Raw genomic sequence first — 24,856 nt, forward strand, 5'->3', positions numbered from 1 at the left:
CCATGTGGACTCCTCTGCCATTAGCACTCGTTCACACCATCACGTGCACAAGATGGGGCAAGACAGACAGACCAAGTCAGAGGTGTACACAGGTTCCTGGGTTCGCCCTGAGGTAGCTGGAAAGTGGATGCAAACCCAAGGCCTGGCACAAAGCCCTCAGTCTGTATCACTCAGGCAAGACTCCCAGCTTGGGGATCCCTCCACCCTGTTTCCCCTCCATCCACTGCAGGGAAGACACCAGGAACACAGAGGTTTATTTCAAAAAATAATTTATAAAAGGCCATTTGCTTCTGTGTTTTCGGCAGGCTTCCAGCCACTCAGCTGGGAGCACAGGGGCCAATGCTCTTGCCACCAAGATGCTGGGACAAACAGCAAAGGAGAGGCAGGGGAGGCCTGGGGAAATGGGGTTCGGAGGCCCAAGACCTCTCTTGGTGCAGGGAAGCAGGGAGGTTTAGGACAGCTCTACAGCCAGGTCCAGCCAAACCCCTGGACTAAGTGCTAAGGGCCAGGAGGCCAGGCAGAACCCTAACACTCAGGCCACTAGGACACCTGGGTCACGACTCCAAAGACTGGGGTTGAAGTCTGGTTTGGGAATCTGAGGCCAGAGCTGGAAGCCTCATCGAGGGGCCCCCGGAACAAGGACAGACCTCCCCAAGGCAGAACTAGAGATCTGGGACACTACCCTAAGGTTGGGGCCTGAGGCTGCCAAGGTCAAGCACTGCCAGGTTGCCGCTAAACCAGGAGGCTGAAGGCTGCTGGCCTGCCTGCCTGTAACAACCTTGTGGCCCTGCTCATGTCTGCACTCCAGGGAAGGAGAAGGAGCTGGGCCCCAGTGGCAGGGGGTCATGGCAGAAGACAGAGTCGTTGGAGGAGCAGGTGCTGCTGGCATCCCCTCCAGCAGGGGAGTAGGGTCCAAAGGTCAGGCGGAGGTCCAGGTACTATGGGGAACAGTGCTGGTCAGTCCTGGTAGTCGGCTGAGATGAAGCCCAGAGGGGGGAGGGCAGAGGGAGGTCATGACACAAGAGGAGAGCAGTACCTCCTCGGAGACGGCCAGCAGGACCTTGTCCAGTGCCTCCACCAGCTGCTTGAAAGTAGGCCTCTGAGAAGGTGCTGCGTGCCAGCATTCACGCATCAGCCCATACCTGGTGGAGAGGGTGGAGGGTCAGAAGAGTCTCAGGACTGAATGTGGGGGGAGACCTTATGGCAAAGGTATGATAAAGGGGCAGAGTTTGATAAGGGTTAGGTGGGGCTACTCAGAGGAAGGGTCACAGAAACTAGGCCAGGATCTCCCCTCAGATGGTGACAGTGAGTTAGGGGACCAGGTCCTAAGGACAAGGTCAGAGCAGAGGATGAGGACTGTAAAGTGGGAGAGAAGGGAGTGAGGTCTCACAGCTCTGGGGGACAGTTTGGGGGCCGGTCCATCCGATGCCCTTCCCGCAGAAGTGAGAACAGCTCCTCCACAGGGATGCCGGGGTATGGGGAACCCCCGAGAGTGAAGATCTCCCACAGCAGGATCCCAAACGACCACCTAGAGGCAGGACCAGTGCTCAGCAGGGCAGAGCTTTGCTCCCTACTCCTGGGGCTGGGATGGGGGGCCTCACAGGCATGATCCACCATGGAGGGTGGGGATTGGAGTCTGGGCCCACTCAGGTCCTAGGGTTGTGTGACCTTGGGCAAGTGCTTTGCCCCTTTTGTGGGGTAGGACAATGATTGCTGGCAGCTACTCCAGACCCCCAACCTCCAGGACTCACACGTCACTCTGGTGTGTATAGACTCGGTCAAACAAAGCCTCGGGTGCCATCCACTTTACAGGCAGGCGGCCCTGGATGGGAGAAGTGGGGGCATTGATGCCAAGTCCCATAGGTCCTGGTGCCCCCCACCCCCTTTTCAGCTTTGCCCTGCCTCCCTCACGTTGCTGGTTTTCTTGTAGTAGTCAATGTGGTGGACGCCACGAGCCAGCCCAAAGTCTGCTATCTTCATCACATTGTCCTCTGTCACCAGTACGTTTCGGGCAGCCAGGTCCCGGTGGATGCACTAGGGGCAGGGCAGGGGACTTAGGTTTATTAGGACACATGGCTGGATGCTGGGCACACTGCACTTCACAGTAACCCTGGGGGTAGGCATCATCCACTCGTTCTACGAATGAAGACGTCAAGATGCAGAGAGGGGGAAACCAAAGCTAACTTCAGGGCCCCACCTCTCTCTTGCATGGTCTCTTCCCTTGCCCGATGAGTTAGGGATTGTGTGAGGAAGGAATAGGGACATGCAGTGTCAACTGTGTATGGATGGGGGGTACAGAAGGACTTGGGAACATTTAGACAGGATAATGGGAAAGGGGAAAGAGGGAGAAGATGGGGACATTCAGTGCCAGCGGCAGGAAAGTACGCAGGTGGAGCAGTTAGAATGGTCCAGAGTGCTGCCCACTGCCCATACCTTCCTTGACTCCAGATACTGCATGCCTCTGGCCACCTGGTAGGCACAGGAAACCAGAGCAGGGAAGGAAAGCGGCCCTTCGCTGCTCCTTGGCCCATCAGGGCTGAGGTCGGGGCCTGGGGGACGCCGGGCCCGCAGGAACTCCCGCAGGTTTCCCTTGGCGGCACATTCCACAATCACATACAGAGGCCCTGTAGAGGTGAGAATGGACAGGGAGGCTGCTGAGGCTGTGGCTCCATACCCCACTGTCCCTGTCCTTAGCCCCATTCCAACCCACCTTCCTGAGTACAGACACCCAACAGGTTGATAATGTTCTTATGTCGGCCGATCAGCTTCATCACCTCCATCTCAGAGACCAGGTCTGCCAAGTCCTTGTCGGAGGCATTGTCTGCAAAGGTGACATCCAGGGTGACTATACGTGGGGGAGGTGCAGGGTTGACTATATAGGACATTGAGTGCTGGACCTGGAGTCAGGAAGCTCTGGGCCTGAATTCGTGCTAGGCTCTCCGGCCTTTAAAAAGTCTTCTAACGTCTCTGAACCTCAGGATTATCTTGTATAAAATGGGGCAATGGATCATGCCCTACCTCTCACAGCAGTTGCAAGGATGAAACAAGATCAAGGATCTACAGGAGGTAGGCCTCTCTGTGAGTGGGACGAGGAAACAGAGGAGAGGAGGAAGAACTCTGAACAGGAAGACGCTGTGTCTGGAGGTTTGGCATTCGTTCTTGATGGGGTAAGAGCTCCTGGGGGCGGGAAGCAGGCTGGCGCCCTGAGGCCTGTCTGACTGGGGCCTGGTGTCCTTTTGGCCTGAGAATTCAGGGAGCTGCCCGTGAAGTACAGCTAGGGGAGGCTGAGAAAAAGCTGCTCCAGATCTTCTTGGGAAGGCTGAGGACCAGGGCTGACCTGTGGCCCTTGGCCAATGACATACCCTCCCTGCCAAACCTCACAATGCACATTTCTCAATCCCTGCCTCCCAGAAAGCACCAGGTGGCCCCAGCTGTGCAGAGAGGAGGGGGTGGGGGAGCAGAACAATGGTTTTGGCTGCTCTTGTAGAGGAAGTGGGGGATAGCAGTGAGAAGCCCCGATGGCATGTCCCAGGTGTGTCCTAGGCACTTTGGGGCTGGTGCTTGGGCTGTTCTAGAGTGGTGGACACGGGGAGAGACTTGGGGGAGGGCCCGGATGGGGAGGCTGAAGGTATGGCCTGTGAGGCTGACATGGTTATCTGAGACCCAGGCTGACGTGGGGCCAGGGCTAACGTGGGGGTGCCTAACCCCAGTCATCCCAAATCCTTGTAGTTCTCATCATTCAAGTGGTTAAGATTTTATGTACCAGGCACTTTCCACGAGCCTCAGCCTGGGAACTATTGTTTACCCCATGTGACATGTGAGGAAACAGTCTCAGAAATGGCTGGCCAGGTTCGGTAACAGAGTTGGGCCCTAGGCCCAAGAGTGGCATCTTGCAGCCCTTCTGGCCACCAGTGCTCAACTGGTAGCACCATGAGCCCCTTCTGTTAGTCTCACGGCCACAGCACCTCCCCCGGCGTCACCACTCACCCTTGAGCATCTTGACAGCCACAGTGCTGGCTTGGTCAGGCCGGGCGGGGTCCATGCCAAAGGCCTCTGCACGCACCACCTGCCCGAAGCAGCCCTCACCCAGGGGCTTCCCAAGCACCAACCTGGAAATTAGAAAGCCGAGGCCTCAGCCATATGAACATCATTCCTGCCTGGAACCTGAACCTTATGCTCACTCCATGCAGCATACCTGTCCCGGGGGAACTCCCACAGCGGGTCGAGAGGTAGGTCTAGACTCACAAGGCCAGCGAGCAAGGGAGGGCCACTGGAGGAGAGACGAACACCCCGCACCAAGGACGAGCTTGACTTGGCTGAAGAACCTGACTCCAGGGAGAACTGTAAGGTGGGTGACTTGGTCAGCCTGCTGGAGCTGAGCTGGGTTGGGAAGGCAGGCCAAGAGCCTCGCTATGGGGACACAGGAAGGCGTGGGTAACAGCAAGGTACCTGTCGGGCCAGAGGGAAGCGGGACAGCTTCTGCACAGTGGCGGGCCGCCTAGGGTGCCGGCTGATGAGTATCTGCCCTCGATATAGCCCGGCCAGCAGCAGGAGGACAACCAATGCCAGAGAGCCTGACACGTACAGGATGATGTCCGTGTACCTGGCTTCAGGTGCTGGTGCTGTCCATGTGAGGTCCTCCTCTGTCCACAGACAGACACATATATAGACAGAAAACTGACAGGTCAGTGGTCAGATGGCCAGCTCCACATCTTCTAACTCAGGCCCTCTCAGCTCCCAGCACACATGGGGACATTTGACAAGCAAGCTGGAGCTATACCCAGTTCTGCACACCCATACCCCAGAGGCTCACAAGGCAATCGTATGTGGACATGCACAGAAGGACCGCTAATGAGGGATCAAACACACAAATCCGCATGCCATGTCCCAAGCCCCACAGGACACAGCCCACTGCTGGATCAGAGCAGGGTTCCTGCAGCCTCTCCTGGCCCCTTCAAGTGCTCACCTGGCAGCACCGTGAGCCAGGCTGACTGGTAGGAGAGGCCAATGGAGTTGCCTGCCAGGCAGGTGTATTCGCCTGCGTCCTCGGCTGACACGTTCCGAAGGTATAGGACCTCCACCTCTGAGCTATTGATGTCTGCTGTCTGGGGACCGGGGACATAATCAGGGGTCGCCACAGGGCCTGGGGCGATATTGTGGCTAGGAAGGAGGCTGGGGACCAACCCCCCACACCCCAAGGGAGAGTAGTAGGCTTCAGGTGCTGGTGGGGGCTAGACCTTCAGGACTTGCACGTAGGGGAAGCCGTCGGCACCGAAACTGCTGCCATTGATGACGATGTGCTTCAGCCACTGGATGTGGGGTTGGGCGTCGCTGTATACCTTGCACAGCAGCTCTACGTCGCTGCCTACCACAGCTGTGGTGTTGGCTGGGAGCCCCGCCTGCAGGATGGGCCGGTGCGGGGACCGCTCTGGGGGCCGGGCCAGGCGGTCAACCCTGACCGGTGGCACCCACAGAAGCACCCTGGTCATCTGCCTCCTGCCTCCCCCCAGCTCCAGGGAAGGAACTTCCTGATATGCAGCTCAGATCTTGTCCACCCCCTGCTTACCATAGCTCCCCATTGCCTTTGCAGTCCAGGACAGCTTCACGGTCTAGCATTTAAAGCCCTCCACGACATGGCTCCCCACTTACATGCCACACTCCAGGCATACAGCTCTTCACAAATGCATTGTATTTGTCACACCTAGGACCTTTAGTCAGCCTGTGCCCTCTGCCTGGATGTCTTCCCCACTTTTTCTCTCAGCTGACCCTATTCCTCCAGGCTAACATTACCCCCTGTGCTTCCCTCTGACCCACTAGGACACTTAGGGCAGCTTGAGCCATCTAAGACCAAGTCCATGTTGCCTGCCAGACTGGGCCCTACCCGAGGGCAGTGTCAGGGCTCCCACCCCCATACCGCCTTGCCTGCCCGTCCGCTCACCCAGCACATCCAGCAGATAGCTGTAGCGGATGCTGCCCATAGAGTTCTCCACGAGGCAAGTGTACGTGCCACGGTCCGAGGGCACCACACTTTCCATCACCAGGCTCCAGTGCTGGTGGCGCAGCTGGGGACAGGGGAAGTGTCCATGAGGGGCCACTCACCTGTGCCCATCCAGGGGTCAAGGGAATGAGGGGGCTAGATCCCGCTCACAGGGGTCTTCTCAAGCTTTCTAGGCCCTGGGGAAGCCAGGCCAAGGCCAGAGACCCTGAGATGAAGGAGAAGGCTCCAGGAAGTGTCTGAGCCCTGGGTCTGGGTCTTTGAGTTTTAGCAGGGGCTCTTCCTGGCTGTACCACCTTGGGCCAGTTTTTGCCCTCTCTCAGTTTCAGCTTCCTCACTACAGCCTGGAGCAGGCTCTGCAGGGTCTTATCATGAGAATTAGTTGCTGAAACTCAATACCTGCCAGTTATTGATCCTTCCCACTTCCCACAGAAAGCTAAGGCTGCTAGATTAAGTCATTTGCCGCAGGGTGGCAGAGTGGGTACTTGAATCAGAGCTGTCCCAAGTCCACAGTTTAGTGCTGCTAGGGCCCACAGCTGCCTTCCTCATTAGAGAAGGAATGACTTATAGGTATGAGGGGACAAAGAGGGGAGTGAAAATGGAGGAACAGATGGTCTTGGAACCTGGAGACTCACCCGAATGCCTCCAATGCGATGCTCCCCGTGGAAATCCTTTCCATCCTTGAGCCAGCGGATGGTGGGCATGGGGTTGCCTGCAGCTGGACAGCGGAACTTTACAGTGTTCCCAGCAGGCACTGCATGCAGTTTCTTCTCCATGCGCTGAGGGTGTGTCCAGTAGGGTGCTGGAGAGGAGGGGAAAGGAGAACTTAGTGTCCCCAGGATGACCACCTGCTTCCACACAGGTCTCTTCTTCTCAGTGACCAGCTGGGAAGTAGGAAAATGAGTCCTTGAGGACTCATACTGACCTTGCTGGGGGTAAATGTGCCCATTCGAGGGGTTTCCGTGGGCCTTAGGGTCCTTATTACCATTGCTGGAGGTCAAGGAGTCTATGTCAAGAATAAAAAGAGATGTCTGAGGTCTAGGATGGGGAGGATCTCTCTCCCCAGGCACCCTTTAGCCCCTTCTGGACCCCCTTACCATCCACAACCAAGGTAACATTGTGCAGGACAAGCATGGAGCCTCGTGCCAGGCAGAGGTAGCAGCCAGCATCCTCCGGTAGGAAGCTGGCGATCTCCAAGCGGCCCCTCCAGCCTCGTACCCGGCCAGCAGGTGCTAGGCGACTGCCCTCCTTGTACCAGTGGCCACCACGCTCAGCCCGCCCACAGCATAACCGCACAGGCTGCCCAAGGGCCACGGTCAGCTCCTGCTCTTGCTGCTCTGGGCTGGGGGCCAGGCAGGGCTCTGTGGGCCAAGGGCAGAGGTCAGTGAGCCCCACAGCCCCAGCTGAGGGAGCCCCCTGCATATGGGGAACATGCTGCACAGGCAGGGCACAAGCACCTCTCGACACATGCTGGACACCTGCTGCTCCTCAACTTACACACACATAATCACATGCTACAGATGCTCTGTGTAAGGCAATTACCACGCCTCTGGTGCACATCACACACGCAGTGCAGAGCACACATGCTGAACTGGTCATGCCATTGCCTGACACACACATACATACACACACACATACAACACATGCTATAGATGCCACATACAGGGCACATGCCACATCTCCCAGGCATACCACACTCACAGTGCATATACCATACATGCTGTCTGGGCCTCCCAAACCCAGTGCATAGAACACACACACACCCACACACCCACCCGCACACACACATACACACACACAGCCGACGGGCTCACCACCAGTTCTGCAGCCCAGCACAGGACCCTTCACCCTGCAAGGTCAGTCCTCTCTCGTGGACACAGAGATAGGTGGATGCTTGCTGGGAGCCAGACACTTTGTCTCAAATGGTTGGGCCCTGCCCTGCTGTCACCTCTTCAAGGGACTGGGCCAGGATCTTCTCCTGCTTTTCTCAGCTAGTAGCCCCCTCCAGGTGCCCACCCCTGCCATCCTCTCTCACCTTAAAGGCCATACCTAGCTCCATTTCCTCAGAGGTCTCAAGGGACAAAGCTGGAGCCCCAGGCACCTCCAGCAGGACCCCCAACAGGGCCAACAGCAGCTGCATATCCTTCCTGCTGCTCACAAGGACCCAGGCTGGGCTTCCCACCAACTGCCTTCCTGAAAAGGAGGGAGAAGAACCCCTGCTATGCATGCACCTTCGGTGGTACTATTCCCCTATTTTGCAGATGAAGAAACTGAGACAGGAAGTGGTTAGAAGTCTTGTACAACCCCCCCCTCCCCCACCACCACCACCACCACCACACAGCAGCAAGGCAGAGACTGGAAGCAGCTTTGCTGTTGCCAGAGCCCAAAGCTTCTTCACAGTAGGTTGTGCAGGGGGGCAGGGCTGGGCTTCCTGCTCTCCTCCGGTCCTGCTGAGACCTTGGCACAAGTTCACAGAAAGGGCAGTTTGGGGATTCTTTCCTTGGAGGAAAGCAGAGAACGGAGACAGATCTTCTGCTCACTCTCAGCACACATCATTTATTTTTTTGCTGAATAAATGAATTTATTGCTGGAGAACAAAAAAAAAATATATGAAATACAATACAAGGCCAAACCTCAGCATCTGGATGTTATCTGATCTGACCCACACTTCTTATAGCATTACTGACATTTTCTTGACCAGCTTTGAATACCTCTGGTAGCAGGGCGCTCACTACTGACAAGGCAGTACATTCCATGGCAAGCAGTTCTTCCTCATGCTGAACCAGAAATGCATGCTGGGAATACCTCTGCTTTTTGTGTCCTCACAACTCTATTTGAGGCAACACGGGCTCTTGCGTCCAACAAAGTGAAGTTCAAATCCTGACTCTAACCAACTTGCAAGTTCCAGTCCCTCTCTGGGTGCTGTCCTCACAGGACTGCTTTGAGGATAAAAGAGAACATATGTAGGGAATACAGGGAGCACAGGATGTTGGAATGTTCTCCTCCCCCTTCCTCCCCACGACTGTCATTCTGGGTCTGCCCTTGGCCAATCACCTCTGATTCTGGTGCAGTTCAGGTGTGATGTACACACCCACCCTATCTGGTTATCCTCCTCCATATGCCACCAAGGATGTCTGCATCCTTGGTGACCAGTATAGTCCCAGGGGCTACTGGCTATTACCTGGGGCTGAATAAGAGTCACTAGGCACTGGTGTCTCTGAATTTACCTTGCCCAGGAAGCCAACTGCACCCTTCTCATCAGCTGCTGCCCCCCTTCCAGCTCTGGCTCTGAGGCAGGGGGCACTTAGTTTGTCTTGGCCAAAGCCATGATCTCCCCCTTCAAACTGCTCCTTCCCTGGGTTGCCCCTGAAGCTGGGGTATCATCTCATCTCATGCCCCCTCACCCCTCCTCCACCTCCAGTCCATCTGCCTCCTCAATCCTTCTGTGGTCCATCCCATCACCGTTGCTTGGACCCAGGGCAGGCCATAGTCATCTCTAGCTTGGGCCTTTGCAGACATCTCCCTTGACTCTCCAGCCTCCACTCTCCAGCAGGGCTTTAAAAATTACAAATATTTGCCATGTCACCACCCCACACCCCCTCAGCTTTCAAACCCTTAATGGCTGCCCTTGTCCAGTAGGATCCAATCTACAGTTTATCCAGCATCCCAAGCCGCCCTCCTTGCCCTTGTCAATCCTCTTTGGTTGCACAGTCTGCTCCTTCAGCCTCTTCAGCACTGAAACCACTGACTTTCAAAACTGGGCATATCTTCTCTCTTGCACATACACACCTCTGCGTCCCCATTTCTCTTCTTCATCGGACTCAGATGCCACTGTCCCTGCACACAGCCCCAGTTTCTATGGCTCTCCTCCACAAAATCCCTCCACCCTGCTCTGCTCTGCAGGGAGTGCGGCTCTCAGGGTCCACAGCTCTAGTTGGGAAAGGAGTGGGGAGGCCCAGGATTTTATTCCCATTCCCGGCTGCCCTGATCTTGTAACCTCAGGACACTTAGTCGGATCACACGCGGCGGCAGACAGACCGACCCACTGCCTTGTTCAGGGGCTGAAGGGCCTGACACTGTCATCACACAGTCCTGGGTTCTCCTTCAGCTTTCCGCACTAAAGCGTTGAGGGACCCGGGGCAAATGACTGCACGTATCGGATCCTCAGCTTCCTCATCTCTACTCGGGGAGCGCAGACAGTCCAGCGCGCGCGGCCAAGGGACCAGCGCGCGTTTTTCTTCCTCCCCCCCTACCCGGCCACCCTGGGGGGAGGTGCAAGCAGGCAGGTCCAGAGGGGAGCAGCAGAGACAGCCGGCCCGCCCCCGCCCCGGTGGGCAATGAGTAACCAGCTCCGCGGCCAGGGTGCTCTTTGGACAGAGCGGGACAAAAGGCCCTGTGTGCGCTGCGGGTTACTGATTTACCGTCCCCTCCACCCCCTTCCGAGAGGACGCCCAGGTCCCCAGTGCTGGGAGGGGGCAGTCCCTGAGCCCCGCCGCCGCTCGCCCCCTGGCGGCTGGAAGCGCAACCTGGGTCCTCAAGGGGTCCCGGCTCACTTCGAGCCTCCGTGGTCCCTCTCCAGGCACAGGGTCCCAGCTCACCTGGGTCCTCCGCGGCCGCGCTCCCAGCTCCGGCCAGCCCCGACACCCGCTCCTAGTGGGGACTGCAGACTCAGCCAAGGCGCTCCTCCGCCCCGGGCCAGAGAGCCAGGAATGCACCCGCAACAGTGGCGTGGCCGCTGGAGGCCCAGCGTCCCGCCCACCTTGGGCCCCGCCCCTCCTGGACCAGCTCTAACCTGACAGCGACTTGGCGGGGGACAACCCAAGGCCCCGCCCACCTTGGGCCCGCCCCTCCTGGATCAGCACTACCAGGACCACCGCCAAAGCTGCGGGAAGTACAGTGTCCCGTCCGCTTGGACATCAGTCCCCAAACCCAACAGAGCCGAGTGGCCATCTGGGTCAGCCCAATCCCGGGGCCCCGCCCCAGGTTGCTGCACACCCCATCAGACTCCGCCTCTTTTCGATGCACCCAGACCAGGCTTCCAAGTTCTAGTTATTTACTCTATCCTCTGCTAGTCACCCCTTAGACAGCAAGACCCAGCAGTCCTGAACAGCCACCCTCGCCAGACCTTGGTCCTGCCTGCCTACTTCTGTCTTCTGTAAGTGGCTGGGAGATCCCCTCTGCCCCCAACCCACTCTGTCCGTTCTCTGCACAACTCTCAGGGTGATATTTGCAAAACAAATCTGGGGGCTGCTGGCTGGCTCAGTAGGTGGAGCATGGGGCTCTTGATCTCGCGGTTGTGAGTTCAAGCCTCACGTTGGGTGTGGAGATTGCTTAAATAAACTTTTAAAAAATCTTAAAAAAAAATACAAATCTGAATGTATCCATCACCCCTTTAAAACTTTCTGGCAGTTTTCTATAATGATTCTTGGCATGACCAGGCCCCTATCCACATCTCCTGATGAATTCTTTATTTCTTCCTTGCTCCCACTCTACCTCTGGGCCTTTGCACATATGATTCCTTCTTCCTGGAGTGATCTTTCCCCTCTAGGTCTGGTTGATTCCATTTCATTCTTAGATGTCAGCTCACTTCCTCAGAGAAGCCCTCTGGACCTGTCAGGCTCCACTTAGATGCCTTCTGTCCTGTGGGCATGGAGAAAGAAGTAAAGCACAGATTTCAGGACTCAAATCTCAGTGCCATCACACTTGGAGTAACCTTGGCAGGTTAGTCCATCCTTGTGTTTTCATTTTCTCAACAGTAAAGTAAGTATAATGATAGTATCATCCTCATGAATTTTTTTGTGAAAAGTAAACATGTGTAAGCCTTTAGAACATTGCCTGGTGTGTAACATGTGCTTTGTAATGTTCACTATGATTATTTAGGACCTGTTACTTTTTCAACTTCATGGAACATTCCAGAATTGTAACTAAAACAGTTGTGTAGATAGAAGCCAGGAACTGCCTACAGACTTCAACACCTGCACGCAGTAGGTGCTGCTCCACCTTGCTCAGGTCTGCCACACTTGTAAGTACCCCTCCTCTTGAGCATCTAGATAGTGGCCAAATGAGGAGGTCAGCTGACCTTTGTCTTCTGCCCCATCCTCACCTGAAGTCTAAGCCCTCCACTCCTAAGAAGAAAACCCCTTAGCTGGGGTCTCAGACTCACCTCCCAATTCCTCTGGCAGGTGGAGACTTGCCCCAGGGGAACCAGCTTCCTTTTCCATTGTTATGCTAAGGAGTCTAGCTCTCATTAACATTATTCCCAATGGAATAGACATCTTTCCTTTGCATAACTAAAAAGCCCATCAAAGGGATTTTTTTTTCCTTCTCAAAAAAAATAATGGTCTCCTCCCAAAGATTAATCAGAAAATAATTGGCTATCTTTTTTTGTTTTTTGTTTATTTATTTTTGAGAGAGAGAGAACCCAAGTGGGGCAGGGGCAGAGAGAAAGAAGGGGACAGAGGATCCAAAGCAGGCTCCGTGCTGACAGCAGCATGCCCAATGTGGGGCTCAAACTAGAACTGTGAGATCATGACCTGAGCTGAAGTCAGACAATCAACCTGCTGAGCCACTTGGGCACCCAGGTGCCCCTTGGCTATCTTTTAAAACCAACTGGTTCTGATTCCTTCTCAGGGTCCTTCCTTGCTGGAACACCTGGAAAGGATAAAGCTCCTGGCACTGGGGGTGCCCAGCAAATGGAAGCCTCCTGCCCAGAGGGGCCTCACCAGACCTCCCAGACTCCTGGAGTGACTCAGCTCCCCAACTCTGGTCCTCTGCTGGCTCCCCTTAGTGAATGTGGTTGTTTGGGGTTGGGGTGAGCTGCCAGCAGGAGATGGACCCCACACAGCTTTCATTCAACTTCAGGCACTTCTCAGGTTTACTGGAGCCAAAGGCAGAGGAAAGGTTTTCATAGCCCAGCCTGTGCATACTCCTTGCCTCCTGAGATGCCCAAGTCCCTTAGACTGGCAACCCTATACCCCACACCCCCTGAGTCTGCACATGCCCTGTTTGCCTCCCATCCCACACTCAACGACCTCTCACACTGACCCTCTGTGGCATGTGATGCTCTTTCACGTCGTTCATTCATACACACATTCATTTGCCAGGTGTCAATTAAAGGTTCACTATATGGTATGCATTGTTCCAAATCGTGGGGATAAAGCAGTAATCCGACCCAACCTCTCCCCTTCAAGGAGCTGCTGACACTGTAGTGGGGAGAGATAGATATGTAAACAAAGCATAGAAGGAGACATGCTGAGGGAGTCTGGGAGAGGCATCCAAGCCTGTCTCCTCATCACGGCCTCACTCTCTTGGTAACAATCTTCCACCAGTTACATTTGCAGTCTTTCTCTCAAAACCTTTCAAACACAACCACACACACACACACACACACACACACACACACACACGTCTAGCAGGGGCTCAGGAGCCTGACGTCCTAAGATCCTGCCTTTAGCCTGCCTCTGCCTTAGTTTCTCCATCCAGAAAATGGGCACACTCCTGCTTCCTTTGCCCCAGGGATGTTGGAGGAAGTGAATGAATTAAGAGATGGGACTGGGTTTCATCAAAACAGGAAGTAGGGGAGGAAGCTCTTGTCTTGGATCAGTTCCCACTATCTGCCAAGTGATATGCTAAGCTAGGTGTTATATATGCATTATATCCTTTGACCTCCCCATAAGCCAAATGGGGGTTGGAATCCTTAGGTCCATTTTGCAGGTAAGGAAACAGAAGCTCAGGCAGATGGAATGACTTGTCTAAAGTCATGTAGCAGGGTAGCTGGCCGGCTACATGATACAACTCTACAGACCAAGAGTTGCATGCTCGGTTGAGTATGCAATTCTTGATCTCAGGGTCATGAGTTCAAGCCCCATTAGAGCTTACTTAAAAAAATAATAAAAAAAATAAAGTCACAAAGCAAGTGAACAACAGAACTGAGACTTGAACATTGATCTTCTGGGACAAAGAGAGAGAGCTCAGGGTGACTCTCCACAGAGCTGGGACTTTTGATGCTACTGCATCAGCCTGCTTTCTGCCCCCATTCTTAACTTCAGCCCTGGAAGATACAGATTCACCTGAAGGTGAGTTTGAGAGGGAGCTGGGGCTGGGCACTGATCTCCCTGTCCATTTGGCTAATACTGATGGGACACGTACGAAGTACCAGGCCCTAGGCAGGGGTTTGCAGACTCTGGGCTCCTGAAGTGCAAGGCTAGGCCAGGAGGGACTCCTGAGGCCAGGCCCTGCCCCCCACCTGCCTGGGAGCAGAGTTGGGGGGAGGGGGCAGACGTTGCCTGGTGCCGACCATGTTGCTCTTGGATGGTAGCCGGACCCAGGGAACACTGGGGCTCTTGTGCGGAAAAGCTGCCCTGAGCCCCTGCCCAGGCCCCATTCCAGCCCAGGCCTGGCCCAAGCCCTGGCCCCTGAGCCAGTCCTGTGCTTTCTTGTCTTCTTTCCTTTATTTCTTTCCTTTAAAATGAGGTTTATTTTGAGAAAGTTTTAAAATATAGAAAAAATGCACAGGTTTATATCATATACTTGCTACTCAAATGACAATTGTTATTACTTTACCATTTTTTCCAACCCTTTTTCACCCTGGCTTCTCCCACAGACTCCAGGGAGGTCTGGCTTGGCTTGTCAGAATGGAGGTGACACTGACAGCAACTGAGTGGTGAGAGGTTTGGTGTTAGAGCCAGACTGATGCAGGTTTGAATCCTGAAAGCTTGTGACCTTTGACAAGTCACTTAATATTAAACCTCAGTTTCATTTTCTGTAAAATGGGAATAGTAACTTTTCTGTGAGGACTCAATGTAGTGATGTATTAAGCCTTATGCCAATGCCTGGCACATAGCCCATGCTCAGTAAAAAGTGGCCAATATTCATATTAGTAGCTATGGGTCTAGGTAGGATCTACCCAAAGTATGGGTAACCTACTTTTGTGACCAAGAGGGAGGGACTATTAGGGTCACCCCTCCTCCAGCCCTTATATCTCCTCATTCCCCACTCTTTCAGCACATCTATGTCCAATTTCTATGGGAGACAACAAAGCCAGGAATTGCAAGCTGCCCAGGACATTATGGTAGAGGCAGGGAACCTGGCACTGATGTTGGCAGCCTTAGAGAGCTCTTGGGGAGGCCCCTCAGACGAAGCCAGATAGAGGGGAATGGGCTAGGAGGAAGCTGAGGCTCTTTCTGGGATATTCTGGTGCTTCCCAGAGTCTCAGCAGCACCCTTGGCCCCCTTGTCCGTTGGTCCCAGACACTGTGGATCCATGTCTTGGGAGGCTTTCAGGGTTTGCCAGACTCAGCTCTCTCTAGACTTGGGCCTACAAACGTCATACCTACTGGGGCTTGACAGGCACATATTTTTGGAGGAGAGAGAGGGCCAGGACAGCTGTGAAGTGGCAGAAGCTGGGCATGCAGGGTTAGAGGGTTGATAGTCTGAAAGGAATCAGGAAAGAAGCCTCAGAGGGGCCCTCAACCTCCTCCACCTTGCCTGATGTCCACCTGGACCATGTAGGATTTTGTTTGGGCATAAAACAAAACAAAACAAAACAAAACAAACAAAAAATAGAAAACCTAAATGTCAAGGGCTTAAATAAAACAGGTTAATCCATCCCTATTAGTCCCAGGTCTCCCAAGTCTGGAGATGGGTGAAGGCGGGTCTGAAATCAGGGTTGAGGTCTCTTAAATTCTCTACACCTTCCCCTAATGGTGGCAAGATGGTGGCTTCAGCTCCTGCCATCACATTTGTGTTTACGCAGAGTTAAAAAGAAGCCACAAAGAGTTGAATCTGTATCCAGCAACTTCTGATCTTATTTCTTTGGCCAGACTGTGACACATGGGCACCCCTAACTACAATGGAGGTCAGGAAGGTCTGCTAAAAAGAAGGGGTGACTGAGAATTGGGCAGGTAGCTCATAGTCTCTGTATCACCACTCTTCAGCACCAAAATGACTTTCTTTCTTTCTTTCTTTCTTTCTTTCTTTCTTTCTTTCTTTCTTTCTTTCAGTGAGGGCACAGGTAAGTGAAGGGCAGAGAGAGAGAGAGGAGAAAGGGAGGGAGAGAGAGAGAATCCCATGAGGGGCAGAGAGGGGAAAGTGGGGAAGGGAGAGAGAGAGTGAGAGAAGCAGGGCTTGTGCTCACCCGAAGTGGGACTCAAGCTCACAGGATGCACTTATGAACTTATGAAACGTGAGATCATGACCTGAGCCAAAGTCAGATGCTTAACTGACTGAGCCACCTAGGTGCTCCTATTTTTTTTATTTATAGTTTTTTAAAACTTCTATTCCCTCCCTGATGGGGGCTTGAACTCATGATTCAGAGATCGTGAGTTGCATACTCCACTGACTGAGCCAGCCAGGAACCCCAACAAAATGACTTTTTGAAAACACAGATTTAGGGGCACCTGAGTGGCTCAGTTGGTTAAGCATCTGACTTTGGCTTGGGTCAAGATCGCATGATTTGTGAGTTCCAGCCCTGCATCAGGCTCTGCCCTGATAGCTTGGAGCCTACTTCAGATCCTCTGTCTCCCTCTCTCTGCCACCCAACCTCCCTGCTCTGTGCACCAGCCCCCCAGCCCCGTGCACATTCTCTCAAAAATAAACATTAAAAAATAAAACACAGATTTAACCAACTTACTCCTCAGCTTTACTCTTTCCCTACCTCCCAGTGGCATCCCCAGTTCCTCAGCCTGGCCCTCAGTGTCCTTCAAGACTGGCCTCTACTGCTCTCTCCTGTCCTATCTCCCCTTTCAGCAGAGATATGGGTTCTGTGTTCCAGCTGCACTGAACTCCAGGCAAGCCCTCCCGAAAGGGTTTGGTTGGTTCACACACCTTGGTGCCTTTGCTCTTGCTGCTCTTGTTGCTGGGAGTATCACTTCCTTGGTCCTACCTCCCCTCCTCTCTTCCCTCTGGCCATCACATCAGATGCCTGCCATTCAGCTTTCTGACTCCTCTCAGGACTTCCCTCTTCTCTGAGAACCTTCCTGACCACCTTGAGCTGGACATTCAAACACACTTCCTCTCTCTGAAAACAGCTCTTCCATTTTCTTTGAAGTCCTAGACTTCCTCTACTCCCAGGCCAACCAGGATTTGGGTGGAGCCAACTTCTCCCTGGTTCCTGTGGTGGGCATGTGCCCCTAGACTTGGCTAATGAGAATATTCCATCCCCCAGGCTATTATTATTGGGTCAGGGATGAGGATGTGACCCAAGCAGGGCTAATGAGAGCCAGTCTGGGTCTTTTATTGGAACTAATGGGAAACTAACACTCTCAGAGGTTACTGAGGCGTGAATATGGAAGCCTAGAACTTCTTGAGAGAGGCTGCTTATGAATGAGGCCAACACAGGAAACAAGAAGGCCAAGAGATGGAACATGCCTGGATTTAGCTATGTCTAAAGGCAAAAATTACTACTTTGTCTCATTAATGTGAGACAAATAATTTTTCTTAAGCTAATTTGCCTTTTTCTTTTTCTTTTTTTTTTTTTACTCTTTATAAATGAAAGGCCCCTAATAAATGTCCTCCCCAGTAGAAATGACTCCTCTCCCATGGAGCACCTGGGTGGCTCAGTCAAGTTAAGCATCTGACTTTGGCTCAGCTCATGATCTTACAGTGCGTTGGAGCCCCACATTGGGCTCTATGCTGACAGCTCAGAGCCTGGAGCCTGGAGCCTGCTTCGGATTCTGTGTCTCCATCTGTCTCTGCCCCTCCCCTGTTCACCCTCTGTCTGTCTCTCTCTGAAATAAACATTAAAAAAAATTTATAAAAAAAGCAAAAGAGGGGCACCTGTGTGGCTCAGTCAGTTAAGCGTCCGACTTCAACTCAGGTCACCATCTCGTGGTCCGTGAGTTCGAGCCCCACGTCGGGCTCTGGGCTGATGGCTCAGAGCCTGGAGCCTGCTTCCGATTCTGTCTCCCTCTCTCTCTGCCCCTCCCCCGTTCATGCTCTCTCTCTGTCTCAAAAATAAATAAACATTAAAAAAAAAATTTAAAAAAAAAAAAGCAAAAGAAATGACTCCTCCCTCCATTGTGTCTCCACTATCCTCTGTTGGCTCCCATGCCATCCCATTCACCTGTTCACATGTCAGTGAATTCATCATGTCATTGTTCCTATTTGTTTAAAATCTTTTTTTTTTTTAATGTTTGTTATTTTTGAGAGGCAGGGGGGAGGAGGGGCAGAGAGGGAAGAGGAAAGAGGATCCGAAGGAGGCCCTGCACTGACAGCAGTGAGCTGGATGTGGGGCTTGAACTCACAAACTGTGAGATCATGACCTGAGCCAAAGTCAGTTGCTCAACAGACTGAGCCACTCAGGTGCCCATTTAAAATCTTTCAACAGCTTCCTGTTGCTTTTAGGACCTGTATTAGTTATCTGTTGCTGCATAACAAATTACCCCAAAACTTAAGGCTTTAGGTAACAAATATTTGGCTGGCTGTTGGCAGGAGACTTCCATTTCTCTCCACACAGGCCTCTCCACAAGGCTGCATGAACATCTTCATGACATGTCAGCTGGTTTCCCTCAGAGCCAGTGAGTCAAGACAGAAAGACTAACACTGCAATGTCTTTTATAACTTACACACAGAAGTCACACTTCATCATTTCTGCTTTTATTATTTTTTTTAATTTAAGTAGGCTTCACGCCCACTGTGGAGCCCAGTGCAGGGCTTGAACTCACGACCCTGAGATCAAGACCTGAGCTGAGAGCAAGAGTTCGTTGCTTAACTGACTGAGCCACCCAGGTGCCCCTCATTTCTGCTTTCTTCTATTTGTCTGAAGTGAGTCACTAATTATAGTTCCCTAGGAGTAGGTGGTATAGTAGGGGGAGAGAGATTAAACTTGACCTTTTGAGGAGAGGAATATAAGAAATTTGTAGACATATTTAGAACAACCACGAGGCCATCATACCCTGGCCTAGAACAACCTGTAGAGGGATATGAACCCTTTTGTTTGTTTGTTCATGTTTGTCATATGAACCCTTTTCTGGGTTTGGGGAATACCCCCATTTCATGTGGCAGCATTCACCTTTCACAATAGAAGCTGAAAATGTTAGCTATTCCCCCAGTTTCTCTTCCAGCTGAGGCCTAAGTTCTGCAAATTCATAACATCCATTCCAGAGAGCCAGTGATGCCCAGGTATAGGGCTTGGAAGGCCCAAGAGGAATGTTCTCTGGTGGGGGCTGTGGTAACAAGCCCTGAGCTCTTGGGCACAGGGTGGTGATTTCTTGATCAGTATCTGGATTGGCTGGGCTAGTGGCATAGACAGCAGAGTCTAGCATTTTAGTGTTGGTAGAGATAATGGTGTCCTTCCTCCATGGTCCTGTCCTTCCATTCTGTGATGTGACACAGGCAGGATGCTGGTCTTATAGCCCACGCCTCATTCTTTAGTGTTTTTGGTAGCTCTGTGAACTTAAATTTGCTAGAGTTTGTTTCTTTTGCTTTCAGCTGAAAATCTTGATACACCCTGAGGGACCTGGCTTCCCCAGTCTTTCTTATCTGGTGACATATTCTCCCTCTTTCAAGGTGCTAGGCATCATCTTGCCATAGGGCCTTAGCAAATGCTGTTCCCTCTACCTGGAACATCCTCTCCCCACCTCTCTCTACTTACCCATGGACTAATTCCTATTCAGCCTTCAAGTTTCAGCTTGCATGTCACCTGCCCTGCCCTGCCCCCAGCTTAGGCTCAGTCCTTCTATTTTATGCTTCGTCTACATTGGCATTTTCCTTTGCAGCATTTTATCACAGTTGGAATGAGGTCCTCTATGACATGAAACTGTGTCTCATTCCAGGGTTCTAGCATACAGTGGGGGCTAAGGAAAAATAAATTTCCCTTCCCACCTCTCTAGGGACCTCTGTCCTATCTTAATAGCCCTCTGCCAGGCACTGCTCAGCCTCTATTAAATTTCCTGACTTTCAAGGAATATTTTCATTCAGGTGCAAGTAAGATATCCCAACTCAAATGGACTTACAAAAAATAGTGAGTTTATTGACTTAAGCAATTTAAAAATGTTGGTTTATTTATTTTGAGAGAGAGCGAGCATGAGTGGGGGAGGGGCAGAGAGCGAACAAGAAAGAGAAAATCCTAAGCAGGCTCCGTGCTGTCCGCGCAGAGCCCTATGTGGGGCTTGAATTCATGAATCGTGAGATCATGACCTGAACTGATATCAAGAGTTGGACGCTTAACCAATTGGGTCAACCAGGTGCCCCTGGCTTATGCAATTTTAAAGTCCAGAGGTGGATCAGGCTTTAGGAACAGCTAGACCAAGACTCTCTTTTTCTTTCTTTCCTCTGGCTCCATTCTGTGGCAGGTGCTTCCCAAGAAGTAACAAAGGCGGCTAACCAACAGCTCTGCGCTCAAAACCTTCCCATTTAGCAACTCTTTCCCAATTGTTCTAGCAGAAGCCAGGGGGGTGGAGGTCATCTCGAGCCAGAGCACATCAGCTGAGGGTGGGATTCCTCAAGGAAGAAGAAAGGTAAATAGATACCAGGAGACCAAAACAAGGTATGGTTACTAGGTGTGATTCTGGAAGCCTTTCTGCAAAATAAACCATTCCCACACATAGTGATTTGAAACATTTACTATTTGTCAAAATTCTGTGGATTAGGTGAGCTCAGTTTGGCAGTTCTCTGGCTAGTCTCTTCTGAGGTTGTTTATGCTGGTGGCATATATATCTTCTTAGGTAAGTGGAGGTCACTGGGTTGATGAAGAAGCTGAAACATGTATTAGTACTCCTGGGGTGGGGGGAAATAGTACTCCTGGTTATGATAGAAATCCAACTTAAGTTGACTTAAAGAAAAAGAGTATTGACTGGTAACTAAAAAGTCCTGAGAGTATTAGCTTCAGGCCTCATTAGATCCAGGTGTTCATCAGAAACCAGTCTCTTCCCAACTCTCAGCTGTTTTCTCCTGTGATGATTTAATTTTCACACAGATTGTCTTTATGTAGTGACAAAGATGACTACTAACAGCTCCAGAATTATTCTGATTGCCCAGGCTTGGGTCACAAGTTCATCCCTGGAACTAGGGACTGGGGTCAGTCTCTCAGAACCACAGGATAGAAGAATGGAAGAGAGATGTTACCCAAGGTAAAAGAGTGAAAGAAAGGCTGATGAGTAGGGCCAACATCAGGTGTTCTCCCAAGCAGCTGACTAAATTAGTCTTCAAACAGTGTCCTCTGGAAGGAAATGTTCTGAGGGAAGGGCAAGATGGCCTTTGGAAGTAGAGGTGTGCTAACAAAGACTTGGGAACATGGGGGTCAAATCCCTCCATGATTACTTCTTGGTTGTGTAAGCTCTGCAAGGTTTTACCTCTGAATTTCTGCTGTGAAATCAAGCCTTTTTCAGGTTGTCTTGAGGGCTAAATGAAATATCAAATACAGGAGCTCAGAAGTCATCCTATTCTCTTCAGTATTCAAATAGTAAGGTCCTTGGGGCGCCTGGGTGGCTCAGTCGGTAAAGCGGCCGACTTCGGCTCAGGTCATGATCTCCGGGTCCGTGAGTTCGAGCCCCGCGTCGGGCTCTGTGCTGACAGCTCAGAGCCTGGAGCCTGTTTCACATTCTGTGTCTCCCTCTCTCTGACCCTCCCCCGTTCATGCTCTGTCTCTCTCTGTCTCAAAAATAAATAAACATTAAAAAAAAAATAGTAAGGTCCTGGTGCAGGTCTACTTTGCCCAGTAAAAAAAAAAAAAAGGAGCGTTCTCCACCTAGTGGCCATCAGGGTCACCGCGCTGTAGCATTGACCCATTTACAGAACCCTCTAAGGTTTCTTGTGAGCCCCTGGGCAGATGAAGCAGAATTTGCGGACAGTGAGCCTGCGAGTGCCAGAACAGGGATATGCCTGCCCTTTCTGTAATGTGGACTTGCATGGGGCAGAGTAGGTGAGGTTGTTAGGTGGACAGATGGTCAGGAGAAATTGTTTTTTCCTATTCTATTTGACACTAATGATGGCTGATCAGAAGGTCTGGATAGGGATGGGAACAGCTCATCTGGTAGAGGCTTTGGTGAAGGGTTTCTTTGTTACTTGCTTTGGGAAGAACCCCTAGCTGCCCATCACTGCCTCTGTAGTACTTGGGCTCGAACTGTGATTTCTTACAACTTCTGAGCCAGACAGAAAATAGGAGGCTTCAGGTCACATGAAGCTGGTGGCAGGGTGCAAGACCAACACCCAAGAACCCTGAATCCCAGAGTAGTGTCCCCTGTGACACACTTCACGGCTGCTGTATGTCTACAAACATAGCTCTGTCTGCACTTATGGGTTATTACATCCCAACACCTGCTTTTCATCCAGCTCAGGGCTAAGAGCTTTACATGCATAATTCTCCTCAGGTGTCATTGGCTGCAGAACCTGAGGTGCCTCTGAGGTTCCTGGGATGAGGTTCCCTAGCAGTGAAAGGTGGCTTCTTGCTGGAGCCCAGGGAAGAACCACCTCTGGCCAGCATGTTGCCCCCCTCCTCTCATCAGATTGAATTAGGTTTCTGGCATTTCATAACTCATTGAGACTTAATACAGGACTCTGTGTCAGATGCCATCTGCCTCCAGACTCACCTCCCCAGGAAGACCCAGAGATTACTTCAGGCCAATAATAGAAGGAGCAGCAGTCGTCATTTACATAGTATCTACCATATGTCAGGTACTGTAATTGTTTCATATGTATCTATTCTTTTCATCCCCACAATAACCCATACGGTAGGTACTAGTGTTTCACCCTTAAGTACAGGTTAGCTCATCAAGATCACACAGCCCCACAGAGCTAAGATCTGAACTGCAGCTGCCTGGTTCCAGAGCCTGTTTTTTTTTTTTTGCTGTACACTAGACTGCCTCTCCCGCCATGAGACCTTCCTTAGCCACCAGAGCCATGAGCAGGAGCTCCCTCTGATGTTTACCTGCTGGATTGTGTATTGTGGGTCCTGGGCACTGACATCAGAGACCATTCCAGGCTAGAGAAATTCAAACCTGATCTCAGGAATGCTTAGAGTAAGAGGAGCTCTGATATGAAGTCAATATGAACCCTTGGGTTCAAATTCCCATGTGCTACCAGAATGTCCAAAATTAGAAAGACTGACAATACCAAATGCTGGTAAGTTGGTAGAACCACTGTGGAAAACCATTTGGTAGTATCTAGACAAATGAAACATACACCTATCCTATAATGCAGTGATTCTACTCCTGGATATATGTGTGCACATGCACACCAAATGACACATACAAAATTTTTCAGAAGAGCTTTATTTATAATAGTTCAAAACTAGAAGTAACCCAATTGTCCATCAACAGAATGGCTAAATTGTGGTGTATTCATATAACGGACTACTACTACAGAGCATGAAAAAAAAAAAAACTTCTGACACATACACACACAAACATGGATGAATCTCACAGACATAATATTGAGCAAAAGAGGATGTGATTCCATTTTTATAGAATTCAAGAGCAAGCAAAACTAATCTAGGGGGATAGAGGTGAAAATAGTGTTTACTTCTGGGAGATAATAACTAGGAAGGGAAACAAAGGAAACTTCTGGGGAGCTGGCAATGTTCTGTATCTTGATCTGGAGGGTGACCACCCAGATGTACACATACATGTAAGGATTCATCAAATTGTGCTCTAAAAACTGGAGCACGTTACTAAATAGATCTCAATAAGTTAGGGAAAAAGTGATATTTCAAATACAGACAACTTCTGGGTATGGCTGACAAGTTATTTTTGCCTACCCACATCCATTCTCCTCCCTTAGTCTGAAAGGAGCCCCACACTTTCCTCTTTTCTGTTTCAGTCAATGTGGTTTAGGTGTAGCTCACTCTTTCTCAGTCCCCAAATCAGGGGCCTAGTCGCAGTGATTAAGAACTGGAACAGGGCCAAGCTGGTTAATGAATGAATCCCAGAATTTTTCTGTTGGAACTAGTAGGAAAAGATGATCTTTCCAATCTTGCCTCTCCATCAGGAGACAAGCCTGGAGCTGCCAGTGGCCATCTTGCTACCTTCTGGAGACAGTTGGCCTGAGAAAGAGGCCACACAGAGGAAAGCAGAGTGAAATTAAATTCTTCCTGATGACAGTGTGTCAGAACAGCCATCCCTGTACTGAAATTTTTCATTAGGTGAATCAATAAATTTCCTTTTTTAGCTAACCACTTTGATTTCAGTATATTTTAATGTTTATTTTTGAGAGAGAGACAGAGTACGAGCAGGGGATGGGCAGAAAGAGGGAGAGACACAGAATCCGAAGCAGGCTCCAGGTTCTGAGCTGTCAGCACAGAGCTGGACTTGGGGCTCGAACTCACGAACTGTGAGATCATGACCTAAGCCGAAGTCGGACACTTAGCCAACTGAGCCACTCAGGCATCCCATCAGTTTCTTACAGTTATAAACTGGAGTCTAATAAACTTGGAATCTTGGGTAAAATTATGAGAAATATGGGGGAGCTTGGAATAAAAAATAACCACTGACCCTTGTCCAATCTTTTGTGGCTGCTTGCTCTATGAGCCCATGGCCCTGTCAGATGGTAGGTGAAGCAGGCCCAGGGGTTATATCAGAAGGATTCTGGTCCTTTTTGGAAAGGGTTCTGGACGAGGAATCTAGAGAACTGGATTCTACTCTCCATTTTGTTGCTTCTTAGTGCCAGGACCTTGGATAAAATAGTACATCACTTTGACCCTTTTCTATAAAATGGAGTATCATTACCTAGCTCAAAAGGCTGTTATGCAGATCAAATGCAAGTTTCCCAACTTCTCCAGCTTTTTCATACCCTGAGGTGAGTTAAGACCTTTATCCTGGGCATTCTTGCTGGGCTCTGTAGGACACTCTGACCATTGCCATAATGATCTTTAACAAGTATGTGAGCTTCCCAAGAGCAAGAAACTGTTCATCCCTGTGCCCTCTTGCCG

The 24,856-nt window shown here is 51.2% G+C and overlaps 1 protein-coding gene across 5 annotated transcripts; it reads right to left on the minus strand.

Annotated features, from left to right (window-relative positions):
- Positions 1-252: 252 nt before the first annotated feature.
- On the minus strand, positions 253-10,766 carry FGFR4 (fibroblast growth factor receptor 4). Of its 5 annotated transcripts, none has more exons than XM_045447401.1 (18): positions 10,594-10,757; positions 8,045-8,188; positions 7,093-7,356; positions 6,921-7,001; positions 6,631-6,797; positions 5,939-6,062; positions 5,238-5,428; positions 4,967-5,105; positions 4,450-4,643; positions 4,196-4,341; positions 3,988-4,109; positions 2,711-2,821; positions 2,434-2,624; positions 1,912-2,034; positions 1,752-1,822; positions 1,391-1,528; positions 1,037-1,142; positions 253-938 (listed from the first exon to the last, which is right to left on the minus strand). In XM_045447401.1, exons 2-18 carry the CDS (start codon positions 8,133-8,135, stop codon positions 792-794), a joined length of 2,406 nt encoding a protein of 801 aa, XP_045303357.1. In that variant the 5' UTR covers positions 8,136-8,188; positions 10,594-10,757; the 3' UTR covers positions 253-791. The 5 variants fall into 5 exon arrangements, with proteins under 5 accessions (XP_045303357.1, XP_045303354.1, XP_045303380.1 ...); XM_045447398.1 differs by having other exon boundaries at positions 8,045-8,582; XM_045447424.1 differs by having other exon boundaries at positions 4,246-4,341; positions 4,604-4,643; positions 8,045-10,766.
- Between the last annotated feature and the right edge of the window lie 14,090 nt (positions 10,767-24,856).

Source organism: Leopardus geoffroyi, chromosome A1 (genome assembly GCF_018350155.1).
Source record: "Leopardus geoffroyi isolate Oge1 chromosome A1, O.geoffroyi_Oge1_pat1.0, whole genome shotgun sequence".
Classification (NCBI taxonomy): domain Eukaryota; kingdom Metazoa; phylum Chordata; class Mammalia; order Carnivora; family Felidae; genus Leopardus; species Leopardus geoffroyi.

Bases quoted from the DNA above. Each gene is read 5' to 3' on its own strand.
- FGFR4 (XM_045447398.1), bottom strand. From the start codon at position 8,222: ATGCATAGCAGGGGTTCTTCTCCCTCCTTTTCAGGAAGGCAGTTGGTG. The intron at 7,357-8,044 runs GTATGGCCTTTA...CTTGGCCCACAG, and splicing joins CTCTGAGGAAATGGAGCTAG to AGCCCTGCCTGGCCCCCAGC. The intron at 7,002-7,092 runs GTAAGGGGGTCC...TTCTTGACATAG, and splicing joins TGTTACCTTGGTTGTGGATG to ACTCCTTGACCTCCAGCAAT.